At 58.5% G+C, this 12,949-nt stretch overlaps 1 protein-coding gene across 3 annotated transcripts in view; it reads right to left on the bottom strand.

Moving 5' to 3' along the window:
- The window catches only part of SULF2 (sulfatase 2), a 99,723-nt gene that overhangs the window by 65,449 nt on the left and 21,325 nt on the right, over nucleotides 1–12,949 (bottom strand). For all 3 annotated transcript variants that reach the window (XM_045833149.1, XM_045833148.1, XM_045833150.1), the window contains exon 2: nucleotides 7,929–8,186. In XM_045833149.1, coding sequence (XP_045689105.1) covers nucleotides 7,929–8,103 — 175 coding nt within the window. In that variant the 5' untranslated portion in view covers nucleotides 8,104–8,186. The remainder of the gene's footprint in view (nucleotides 1–7,928; nucleotides 8,187–12,949) is intronic.

The following is a 12,949-nucleotide window of genomic DNA, read 5'->3' as shown; positions in this document are numbered from 1 at the left end:
GTCGGGGCGGGCCACGCCCAGCCCGTCAGCCGCCTCGCCCCTGGCCTGGTAGGTGATGCTGGCACAGCAGCCTGCTGTCTGTCGTCAGCCCGAACACCCGCTCTTCCTCCCCCAGTCTCTCATCTCCGTAAATGCCACCGCCATCTGCCCACCAGCTCAGCCAAAAACCCAGGAGTCATCCTTGATTCCCCTTCAGCCCCTCCCACTGGCAATCCATCACCAGCTCTGCCTGCCAGACCTTCACAACAGAACCTGCTCCATCCACCAGACACCCTGTTCCCTCTGCAGCGCCCCTGTCGTCTCCCACCTGGACAGCTGGACTCCCGGACCCCACTCGTGTCCCCGGCCACCCCCTTCCCACCCTGGATGGAAGCGTGAGTCGGGAAGAAAACACTCAACCTGCTGAGATCGTTTCAGTAACTTTCCATCGGCCTTCTCCTCCCCTCTGCCCTCACCTCCAGCTCCTCCCGCTCACCCCCCAGGTCCTGCTGGCTGTCCTTCCTGCCACACGGCCTGGCCCTCCCACTTTCCCTTCAGCTCCTCCCCCAGTTTCCATGTGCCCGACTCCTTCTGACAGCCTGGTGCCCAACACACAGCCGCGCCGCCCCTGCTGGAGACACTGCCCCTCACGGGGCCCCTTGCTCTTGATCTCTGCTATGGCCAAGACCCTGGGTTGCCCACCAGTATGTTTCCCCTTCTTCTCAGCGCGTCCTGATTTTGATCTCCGATGCACTTAGCTAGGAGGCCACATTTCCCAGACTCTCTCGTAGTCACGCGTGGGAGCGGTCCTCCCAGGCCTCCAGAGCACCCCTCTGCCCAGCTCCTCAGCCCAGGGAGCTGACCGGGGGAGCTGGTCCCACACACCACTCCACTCTCTGGCTTCGGGCTGGGTTTGGGTTCAATGAGGGGCCTGGTAGATAGGCAAAAGGTGAACCGAGGTTGGGGCATGGATCCCTCCCTCTCTGTCCCTGCAGTGTCACCAGAGGGTGACAGCTCCTGTTGGGTGGCCCTTTCTGTCTCTAGTTCCCAGTAACCATTCGCTCTTCTTGGTCTTGGGGAGGATGACCTCACTGCGGCTAACTCACCTTGGGTGCCATGCCATCACTAGTTGTTTCCTTACACTGGCTTGCACCTTAGCAAAAACAAACAAATAACACCCTCCTTGAATAACCCAAATTTGAGTGTGCCCTGCATTTCTTGCTGAGATGGTGTGGCTATGGAAATAAGCTCTGTCTGTTTTGTATGTGATTGTTCAGGATAAGGTCCTTAAAAGGAGTGAACTTAACTTGAAAGTCCATCCTTTTGCCCTTCTGCTTCTTCCTTCTTAACTGCCTGGAATAAGGCTGTGATAGGCGGTGCTTAGGCAGCCACTCTGAATCATGAGGAGACCTTGAAGATGGGAGCCTTGCAATAGGCCTAGTAGAACAGAAAGGCAGAGAAGGCTCTTGGGTGTCCAATAACCTTGATGCCGCCGTGCCTGCCTTGGACTGCCAGCTTCCAAATGTTTTTTATGTGGGTGGGAAGCAAAATTCTATCTTGTTTAAGCGGCTGCGATTTTATATTTTCTTTTACATGTAGCCAAACTTAATTCCGATATACTTAGCTTCCAGAATTTCAGTGATTTCCTGAGTATTGCTGAATTGAAAAAAAGAGTCTTGCAGGGATGTTCTTGGCAAGTTGAACACTGGGGTGGGTCCGAGTGAGCCTCCCTCCTTCCCGAGATAACCTGCATCTACGTGTCTTTTCTGACTCTGTTGCGCAGCGGCGGGAATGTCAGGGGTGGACATCCCAGGGAGGCTGAGGTGGAAGTCAGCACTGACCTGGTGTCCGGAATCTGGGCACACTGTCCCGGGCTTCCAGCCACTTGGCCCTTGCAGAGCACCCGAGCCTGCAATTTAGGATTGATTTCTGGACATCAGTCTGCAGCCCAGGGTGTGGTTTCCTTGTGTTCGCAGATGGGAAGCAGAAAACAAGGGCCCGGCCAGCAACCCTCCCAGGCCCTTCGCTCGAAAGCCTCTGTCTGCTACAAGCAGCTCTTCCCGTGGGGGCCTGCGGTTCGTAGGGTCATAGGCCTCTCTCCGAGAGTCCAGTGAGGATCTCGGACCTGGTGAAGCCCGAACAGGCAAACGTGTGCATGCTCCCCTCCTCCCGCCCTCCAGGCCCATGGGGACCTGGGCTCTCCCCTGAACTTCGACTCGGAGGGCTGGCTGCCCTGGACAGCGCCTCCTGGCGGTTCACAGGTGTCTGCAGTTTACCAGGACCCGACCTCAGCTTCCCCATCTGCACAAACAGAAGATCATCTCTCCTTGCGGAAGTTCAGATCAACACCTCTCCCGCTCCGCACCACATTCATCGGTACACCTCGTCAGCTCCACCCTCTAGCGATGTGCAGAATCAGCCTCCTTTCCCCACTCTGGTCTGAGCCTCCGTCGTCCCTTGCCTGGATCGTTGCAGTAGATGCCTCACCGGGGTCCCCGCTCTTACCACCCCCTTCAGTCCGTTCTTTATATACAACAGCCAGAGGACTCACGTTAAGACGTAAGTTAGGTGATAGTCTTTCTCCGTTCCACGTTCTCTACTGGTGTCCCACTCACTCAAAAAGCCGCAGTCCTCTCCCTGGTCCAAAGGCCCCGTGTGATGCACCCTCCCAGCACCCACCGCCTCTCAGATGTCACCTCCTCCTGTCCCCTGGCTCCCAGTGCTCTGCCACTCAGGCCTCTGGGCTGCTCTGTGAGTCTGCCGGGACGGCTTCTGCCTCAGGGCCTTTGCACCCACCGTTCCCTCTGCCAGGGACGCTCTCCCCCAGGGGAACCCCTTGCCCGGCCCCCTCCCTTCTGTGCCTTCCCAGTGAGGCTGCCCTACATAAAGTCACATCCCTCCCTTTCCCCATCCCTCTCCTTGCTGACCCCCCTTTCTTGCTTTCTTCTTCTCCCCGCTTTGACTATCTTATGCACTATATATTTGATTGTATACATTTTTTATTAACTCTTGCACTAGACTGTCGGCCCCAGAAGAGCAGAGGTTTTGTCTATTTTGTTTGCTGCTGCATTGTAGGTGTCCAAGGAAGACCTGTGAATGAATGAATCTGGTCCACCCTCTGGGGTGGGGCGCCCCGCTCCAGAGAGAGCCTGTTGAGGGAGACATGGGCACCTCCTGGACGTCACACACCAGTCCTCCTGTCTTTTTCTGGTCCCAGCTCTTGTTTTTTTTCCTGTACAGACTCGCCCCTCTCCCCCCTCCCCCCCCCCAGTCCTCACGCCAGCCTCGTGGGAGGCGGCATCTTGCGGAAATGTCAAAGCACTGCTGTGCTCATTGTACTAGGTTTGGCGGTGACCTTTCCCCAAAGGCTATGGATCCTGGGTTTTCATTTACAGTCATAATTTAGAGCCTCCTTATAAAATAATATTGAAGTCTCAGGAGAGTAAGTCTGGTTGAAGAAAATTTCCAATAGAACAGACGGCCCTGGGAGGCCGCAGGTCTTACCCTCCCTCCGGGCCGGGGCCGGCCACCCTCCCCTTGGGATCTTAGAGCCCGCCCGCGTGCCCGGGGTCACGGGCTCTCTGACCCAAGGACACACGTGAACAAGACCTTGGCTTCCGTGTGCCTCTTCCTCTCCCACCTACTGGGGAAGAAGCCCCGCCCAGACCATGCGGGTCTCTGAGGTCCCCCAAATCCAGGCGTGTTCCTAATGGCTTTGAACATGTGTTGACAATTGAGGCCACTTATTGACTGATACGCCCTGGGACCAGTTCCCCTGGGCATCTGATGCTTCCGGGTGACAGCTCAGGGAGGCGTGTCAAACGCAGGGAGGGGAAGGAAAAATGAACCCACGCCTCTCCCCCCACCGCCTTGCAATCAGGAAGCCAGACGAGGGGCCCCTCCTCGGGGCTGCGTCCCGCACCAGTCCTCCCAGCCAGACCCTAATGAGGATCGACGGCTGGTTTCCGTCCTGGGACTGGAAGAAAGCCTGGAATTATCTCAGGGACGACGTCTCCAGCCCCGAGAACGTCGGAACTGCCACACGGATGGGCAGAAAATAGCAGATGATGAATTTTTTAGGACCGCCCTCTGCGTGCCGGTTGTCGCGGACTGTGAGATAATGTGCTGGCCTTTCTGGGAACATGCATTATTGATCCGGGTCTGTCTAGTGGTTTATAAAAAGCCCTTCCTTTTCCCGTCCCACTGCCACCTTCCCGCCCCTCACCTCCTGGAACAAGGGCGGCCTCCTTCCAAGGCCGGTTCTGTCACCGGAGGGGCTGGCTCCCTAGGGGACGGGAAGGCATGCAGGTGCGGATCTACGCAAGTTAGTGGGGAGGGGTGGGAATGGACAGATGCCACGGGACACGCGGGCTCTAAACTCACCCCCTACCACATCCGCTTCCTGGAATGCACGGTTCAGAATCACTTCTTAGCTAGGTGTGTGCGAAGGCATGTGGATAAAGACATTTCTGGCAACAGCACTTGTACCAGTGAAAACGAACAAACACACCGACAATCTGGAAACAACAGCCATCCCAGAAGACAGGTTAACAAGCAGAGCAGTGCTGAAGAGCACGGGCTCTGGGTTCGAATCCCGCTCAGCCACGTTCTAGCTGTGTGACCTTGGACAAGTACCTTCACTCCTCTGTGCCTCCGTCTCTTCCTCTATACAACGGGGACAGGGAATCTGTGTGTTTGAAGTAAGCCACGATTTCCTCTGCTCTTCTCTCTCTCCTGGGTCCTCATCACACCACAGCTCCTTTTCCCCATTTGCATATTCTGTTGGTTTGATTGGCAAGTTCCTGATGCAAACTTACAGTCGGATTCTGACATGACTAGAGCACGCGGCTGCCGCTGCAGGAAAATGTGCTGTTCCTACAAACGGGTGCTCGGTGACTCACCCCGGCTCAGGCTGGACACTGAGGAGTCACCTTGAAGTCCTCTTTTCCTTCACCCCCGCCTCCCATCCACTCACCACGGTCTCCCCACTTCGGCTCTGGTCCCAGCTTCCAGGGTCACCCGCCCAGTCAGGGCACTGGCCTCTGAATGGGCGTTCCTGTCTCTGCAATCTAGTTGCAGCCTAACGGTCACAGGGACCCTGCGGAAACCTTAGGTAGGTCCTGTACGCCCACCCCAGTCCACGTCTCCTTCACTAAGAATCAAACTCAAAACCCTCACCGGGCCCACAAGGCTCCCTCGACCTGGTCCCGGTGGACTCCTGGCCTCTTGTCTCCGCCCCCCAACTCCGGCTCACAGGCACCCTTTCTGTCCCCAACCACCAAGCTCGTTTCTAACTCAGCATCTTCGCCTTTTCCGGTCTCTGCCTAGAACCATCCTTCCCAGTCCCGAAGCTCCCAGGACAGTGCGCTGCACAGCGCAGGTGCCTCACACACATCTGCGGGATGCACGGGTGAGCGTCCAGTGCACCTGGGTTCCCCAGACACAGCTACGACCCAAACAGCTCGAGGGGCCCCCCCGGGGCAAGGCGACAGTGCTCCAAGGCTCCGTGCTCCTGCACCTGCTGTCTGCAAAACTCCGCCAGAAACAGCACTGGCTTTCCTATGGGCACGGTCTGCAGACGCCCCGGGGTTATCAAGCGGCTCAGGCCAACGGGTGCCGGGAGATAGGGGTCGTGTGTGTCACACTGCCAACACAAGCTCTGGGCTCCGCTTACCTCTCGGCTGCATATTCTGTCTGCACTGATAAGCTCCCTGAGACAAATCTATACCTGTGATCATTAACACAAATCATTACGAGGAAGGACTTGGATTTATAGACATCACCTTTTCTTGGCAGTTAAAAGACTGATTCACGTTTTTAATCACGGATCCAAAAGGGGTGCAGATCGGCAGCTGGGTCTCCAGCACAACCCTCCACTGCGTTGCAAAGGCTCACCCAGAAACCCTTTAACGGGATCTCCAGGGGCATTCGGCGGTGGTCTGGGAGGGGGCAGAGGCTGAGGGCCAGCCCCTTCTCACCTGGCCAACCAGCGGCACTCCTTACCACAACCTCGGACCGCCTCCAGGGTCCCCCTCCGCCCTCTCTCGTCTCACTCCCTCCTTCCCTTTCCCAGGCTCCAGCCACACCTGTCTCCTTGGCCCTGCACCTCAGGGCCTTTGCCCATGCTGTTCCTGTTGCTTGGAAGGCTTCCCCCCAGATATTTACAATGTCCAGTAGTAGTCACGATGAGAAGGGAAATCGAATTTACAGGAGAAGGAAAATGTGCAAGGCTCGAGCGCTGCCCAGAACAGCAGCCATAAGCCGACAATGTCCCCTGGACCCCTGACAGGTGGACCCGTCCCAAGGTGTGTTCTAAGCGTAAAATACACGCCGGATTCTGAAAACACTATAAAAGACACAAACTATCTCATTGATGATTTCTTATAGTGATTCCATGTTTAGGTGATGAGAACTTGGACAGAGTGGGTTAAACAAAATACGTTATCAAAATTAATTTCACCGGTTTCTTTGTACTTTTTTAAAAAACACAGCAGTTAGCTCTGGCTGGTGTGGCTCAGTGGATTGAGCATGGGCTGAGAACCAGGGTGTCGCCGGTTCAATTCCCAGTGAGGGCACATGCCTGGGTTGTGGGTCAGCTCCCCAGTAGGTGGTGCGCGAGAGGCAACCACATTCTGGTGTTTCTCTTCCTCTCTATCTCCCTCCCTTTTCCTCTCTCTAAAAACAAATAAATAAAATCTTTTTAAAAAACGTAGTAATTAGAAAATTTTAAATTATTTATGTCATCTGCATCTACGGCTGGCGGTGTAATTCCACAGGGCAGTGCTGGTGTGGGGTTTGGCGTGGAGAAACGTCTCCCACAGAATCAGTCAATTCAACAGGGAGAAGACACAGGTGAGGAGAGCGCCTCCCAGGTGGGCTGGAAATGGAGGTGCAGCTGGAGCCAGGGGAGCGGAAGGCCAAGTGAGACTTTCTGGAGACCTCCTCGGTGGCCTCAGTTACGGGGTCTGCTCCCCACACAAGTGAAGGCACCCACGGCGTGGGTGGAGGAGGCCAGGGTCTGGCTGAGGAGGGCGGGCCGGGCGGAGCCAGGATGTTTCACACAGTGAACCCAGGATGCGGCCAGGGGTGCTAGTGTGGGAAGTGAAGGGGCTGTGCAGAGGCCCTGAGCTGGGGAAGCCCTTGGGTGCCGTGGCCGGCAGCGCCTGCCGTGCTCGCCAACAGTGCAAGTGGACTGCACCCGGGCCGGCGCCCCGGTCCTCACCGGCTCTGCCTGGAGCCCACAGTGCTGCGCGGGGAGGCGGCTCGGGACCAGCAACACCCAAGCTCACCCTCCTGAGGGTGAACTGGGAACTGGGTCAGGTTCCTGCCCCTGGATGCCACCCAGGAGAGCTGAGCCCACCCACAGCTGTGGAGCTGGGTGGAGCGGGTGTCCGAGGGTGGATGTGTGGGTTCACGTGCACGGCAGGGGGAGGGCTCACCTCCTCTGACAGCCCCTCCCTGATGCGCAGTCCGACCAGCACCCCCCCTCCCACCGCGCCACCTTCCGTGTCACAGGAGCACTTCTCCTCGAAGTCATTTTACACATGGACCTGAACTTGGACTCGCAGGGATTACGTGCCTCCCTCACTCCATGGGACCAGGCGTTGCACCTTTTTTACCCGTTATTGAAGTCCTGGGCCCTAGAACACCACCCGGCATGTGGCGGAAACTCCACAGAAATGAGATGAAAACCTGGACTGGTCTCAACACGTCTTCTTCAGCAGACCTTGGAGAAACCCGGGAAGGGTTCTGCCTTGGGAAAAGGCTGGAGACCCCTGACCTCGAGGAGCCAGCTGCAAAGCCACAGGAGTGGGGCAGCCCTGCCCCTGTGACTTGGTTAAACCCCCTGGAAATGGATTCCACTGGCCGCCATGAGCATCTGGCGTCAGGAGGCTCAGTCCCAGCAGGTGGCCCCGGGGAGATGCCGCCCGCTGGCCCGGCGTGCTTACCGAGCTCCACGTCCTGGTCGTCGGTGAGCACCAGGATGATGTTGGGGCGGATGTTGCGGCGGTCCCTCTGGAACCTGCCTTTCAGGCGGTGGTGTGACAGGAAGGAGGAGCTCCCGCCGAGCAGAGGGAGCACAGCTGCAGAGAGCAGGCACAGCAGGAGGCTGGGGCGGGCCATTTTCTGTCTCCTGCAGGGGCAGGAGTCTGGAGCTGCAGCTGGCCGACTCGCGTCTTTGCCCTCTTCTCTCTCTGCTCACGGATCTGAAGCAGCAGGAGAAGAATCAGGTCAGTCTCTGCGCCCGGGCTGCCCAGTGGCTCAGACTCACACCGTGACGGGCACCATGGCCTCGGGCAAGGGCAGTGACAGCTTCTCTGATCAGGGACAGCTCAAACGCCTAACTCGGGCCCCGAGACAAGGAAAGTGCTTGCAGTCCGCTCAGGCAACAGAGGCTGCTGGAAGAGGCTTCTGTGACCACCGCTGCACCCGGGGTTGTCCCCTGGACCAGGGAGCAGCAGTCGCTGGACGTGTTGGTGGCCGGCTTGCTCAAGTCCCAGATCAGATCAGCCTGTCACCGAACCACTTTGACAGGCAAATCACCCCCAGGGAAAGGAAAGGAAGAAGCCAGCTTTGGGGGAGCAGACATTCCAGGTCGCCTCCTCTCTGTGGGCCCCGTGGGGGATGGTGCAGAGGGGAGGTGGCTGCAGCCAGGCTGGAGCCAGCGAGGGGCTCAGGCAGGGGGTCCCGACAGCGGGGCAGGAACGGCTTCCGCGCTCTCGGCTGGACGCCGCCTCCTGCGTGTCAGTCCTGACTCCACCACTCAGCAGCTCGGTTCCCCACCCGTCCGCCGGCGGGAGCATGGGGAGCCACGGCTACTACAAGGACCCAGCCCGGTCGGGGTGTGTGTGAAGGCTCCCTGCCAGCAGCCCCCGGAGCTGCGTGAGTGCTTCGTATCAGTTTTCAGTGGCTGAATAAAGAAGATGACAGAAGAGACACTCGAGGGCTGAGATGCTGAGAGCGAAGGACGGTCACATGCCGCTGAGACCTCCGTCACCCCCCACCCCTCTCCGCCCCGGAGCGGGTCGCAAGCAAAGGCCGGGGAGGCGGCGCGAGGGCAGGGCTCGGCCGGCAGGTCTCTGCTCGCGCTCTGCTCTTTGGTCTCCGCGGTCATTTTTCTCCTCCTCGAGGAAATGAGCCTTCAAGTCTCGCCCAGATATAGACTCTCGGTCTCATTTATTTAAGGGGAGAGAGGGAAAGAGCGAGCGAACGGACGTGTTGAGAGGAAACCGAACTCACTGAAGTCGGGCTGAGTCACCGTCCTCGTGACCTTGAAGGACCGTGGGGAGTCCCCTGCCCCCCAAGTCAAGGCTCAGGGAACGCGGAGAGGGCCCCGGTGTCCACAGAGCGGAATCTGCTGCCTTTGTCTTGGGTCCCAGGGACCACTGAACCCTCTGATGGTCTCCCCCGTGCCCCCGACACCACCCCCTGCCATTCCCCAGGGCAGCCAGCGTGAACTTCCTAAAATTCAGACTGTTTTGTACCACTTGGCGATGCGCTTAGCGCACAAAATTAAAGGGGCATCACTCCAGGTGGCAAGAGAGCAAGGTACTGATCTCACCTTAGCCCCAGGCCTTTCACTTACCTGCTCAGACCCTCCCCCGGCTTCTCCTGGCTCAGGGGAATAAGATGCAAACTCCCTGCCAGGGTCACCACAGCCTCCGGGACCTGGCTCTTGCCCACCTCTGCCCCTTCCTCTCAACGGCTCTCCGGCCCCACTGGCTTCTTTCTGTTGCTGGAATAAGTCCAGCTTGTTCCTGCCCCAGGGCCTTTGCACTTGCTCTTCCTTAAACTTGGAGGAGTCTTTCTCCAGATTCTGTAATGATGGGCTCACTCACTTCTGACAGGTCTTGGCACAAATGTCACCTTCTCGGAGAGGCTGCGGTGACACCTGTTTCCATATACTCCCAGCCCAGGCATTCTCTGTGTTTTATAACCTGCTCTATTTACTGCATAACCCTTACTACAGCCTACAACTGTCTGATGTATCGCCCAGTTCTTCTCCCCAGTGGAGGGTCGGCTCCATGAGGACAGCAAGGGGGCCTGTGTTCATCACAGAGTGCTTAGCACAGGGCAGGGGCCAAAGACATAGTCGTATAAATAAAGGAGATGATGTGCTGTTTTTATGGTCCGCTGAGTTCTGCAGAGCGAGGGGCACTGGGCTCGGCAGGGCTGCACCATAACCTGGGTCCAGAGGCTCAGAGGCCTCTACCAGCAACATCCGCCCCGTCACCCCTCCTGAGTCTCCAAGGAGGAGCGGGACACTCTGAATCCTCTGGGCCTGCCACGGTGAGAAAGGCCCCAGGAAGGGTCAGGGGCGGGCGGCCCCTCCTCCGAGCCCCCCCCTCCGAGCCGAGCCCCGGGAAGCAGAGCTCTGCGCACTGCCTCTCCGGCCTCCTGCTGGTTCTGCCAGCGGAGGGCCTGCTGGGAGGCTGCAGGGCAGGCGCAGGCGGCCAATCAGCAGACCTGCTCTCCTCGGCTCCCTCTCCCGCGAGCGGTGGCGGTGGTTCCCAGTCCCTTTGTCTCTCCAGTCTGGCCTCAGTTCCAGGGGGGGCCCTCTCGGCCCCAGCTCTCCCCCGCTTCTGGGCACCCGTCCCTCCTCCTGCCCCTTTGCGCTTGGAGGCAGTCATGCCCCCTCTCCCTCACTAGTTCCTGGGAGCTGCGTCACTCCTGTCTGCTCCCGTACCCCCACCCAGTCTCGGAAAACAGCGCCTTCAATCCCCTCTCCCTAGGGGAGGCTGGGAGCAGGGGGCAGGCCCCACACAGGGCCCCCCTCCCCGGGGGCCTCCCACAGGGCGTCTGTGCAGAGAAACGAGAGGGGAGTCACATTCTCAGGGGAGCTGACTGAGGACTGTGAGCTCCAGGGGACTGGAGGGCAAGCGCCGACTTCCACCTTCAACCCCAGAGTCAGCTGAGACTCGTACCTCTCAGCAGCTGGAACCCTGCACCCGCTGTGTACCAGGCACCCGCTCTGCACCACGTCGTGTGGTGGCCATGACGGGGACTTTGGAGTTACTTGCTGGTGACCCTGGCCAAGTCACTTAACACCTCTGTGCCTCAGTGTCCTCATCTATGAAATGGGGGTAAGGGATGAGCGAGTTGATGCGGAGTGCTGAGACGGCTGGTGCCTGGCACGCGCCACCACCCGGAACACGTGACCAGCAGTGTGAACCGTCACTAGAGTGTCAGCGTCGCTGCGGCTGGGTCTGGCGCCAGGCACTCTGTCCGCAGCATCTCAGGCAGTCCCCACGCCCGCCCTCTCGCGCAGGCGCTAGGACCCCCCGCCCTTACAGCTGAGGACGACTGAGGCCTAATCACCGTCCTGAGGTCACCCAGAGGGAAACTGGCAGAGACAGGGTTTGGCTTCCACGCCCGCCACTCAGCGTGGGCCCCCACCCCTGCACTCACGGTTCCCAGCTCCTTCCACGCATGCGCCCCAGTCCCGACTTCTGCCCCCTCGGCACAGCCCTTCCGTCACACGCGCTTCTTTAAATGACCCCACTTCACAACAAACCCACAAACACAGGTTTCTGAAAAAGGAGACTCTGGGTCCGGGAACACACGGAAAACCAGCAGACCTCCCCTGCAGGACCAACCACACAAACAAGGTCAAAGAAAACAGACAAACAGACCCGGTGCTGCTCGGTGTAACAGCACCTAGTTCGTGGTGAAGGCTCCAAGCCTGGCCCTGTGCTCGCCTGCTCTTGAACTTGCCCTCTCTCTCTCTTCAGGGGAGATTCGCAGGCAGCGCATGAGCACCACCTCTCCTGGAGGTCACCGGAGGCCTCGAGGGCTGAAAAGGACATAAGCTCTAGCCAGCGAGCGGGTCCCTGAGTTATCCCAGACCACCACGGGTCCTCAGATCATGTGGGGTACCGGTCCATGTCCCCCCGGGGAAACACGCCAGGATGCTCTGTGCTTTGCACATCCACAAAGACACATTCGTGCCCCTTCAGGTAGACATCGAGGGACAGAATGTCAGAGAACCTCGAAGAGATGCCCTACGAACAGCAACTCTCTAATACCGGGAACAATAACAGCAAAGGCTTATTGAGAGCTTGCAAAGCTCCCGCCCGCTCTAAGCATTTTACTCACATCGACTCATTTCACCCGCATGTCCACCCATCAAGAGTATTGCACCCGTTTTATGAATGAGGAAGCTGAGGCCCAGAGAGCGGAAAACGCTTTCTCACGATCACATGGTTTAGGAAATGGCAGAGAGCGAGTCTGGCTCGAGCCAGCCTGCTCAACCAGAACCTCCTAGAAGCAGATCTCTGGGCCAGTTCCTGAGCGTCTCTTAGCCTCAGGCTCCTCATGTGCCACCTGAAGCAGCAGGAGGCCACCAGGTGCCCCCCGAGGGCCTTCCGGCTCTGCGGTGTGAGGTCCAGGGCAGCTGGGGGCTGCAGCCTGCCTTGGGGGCCCTGGGCCCGATGGCAGGTGGAGCTGGTCCTCTTAGCGCCCCCGCCCCACCGCTCCCCGGCAGCTCTCACGAGCCAGCCAGGCTGCTGCTCCTCTGGGTGAAAGTAAAGCTCTGGGACCAGAGACTGGAGAACAGGAGCTAATTATTTCATCAGATCAAGTCATCAATAGGTCGATTTTTGATGAATTGCCCGGCTCCAACGTCCCTGGGCCTCGTGCCAGCCTCTCTCCAGATGCTGAAGGAATCAATTAGAACTGACACCGGGGATTCTGCCTCCATTTTTCTTCTTCTTGGTAAGAGATTCAAAGCGGCTGAGCCGAGAGAGGGCCTGGTGGCTTCGCACAGCTGACCGACGCTCTGTCCGTCCGTCCCACCACGCCTCTTCTCGTTCCCACCCGCTCCTTCTCTTCATCCTGTGACTTCCCACGGCCCTGCCTCCCATGCCAGATGACATCTCGGCAAACGTCTGATGTCCCAGGCATCAACTCTGCTTCTGGATCTATCTGCCCATCTGCAGAGAGGAGCAGGTCTCGGGGTGAAGGACACCCC

Source organism: Phyllostomus hastatus, unplaced genomic scaffold (assembly GCF_019186645.2).
Source record: "Phyllostomus hastatus isolate PE091 unplaced genomic scaffold, TTU_PhHast_1.1 phas_contig_17, whole genome shotgun sequence".
NCBI classification, from domain to species: Eukaryota; Metazoa; Chordata; class Mammalia; order Chiroptera; family Phyllostomidae; genus Phyllostomus; species Phyllostomus hastatus.
Note: the sequence above shows the minus strand (reverse complement) of the source record. Positions and strands in the feature narration are given on the sequence as shown.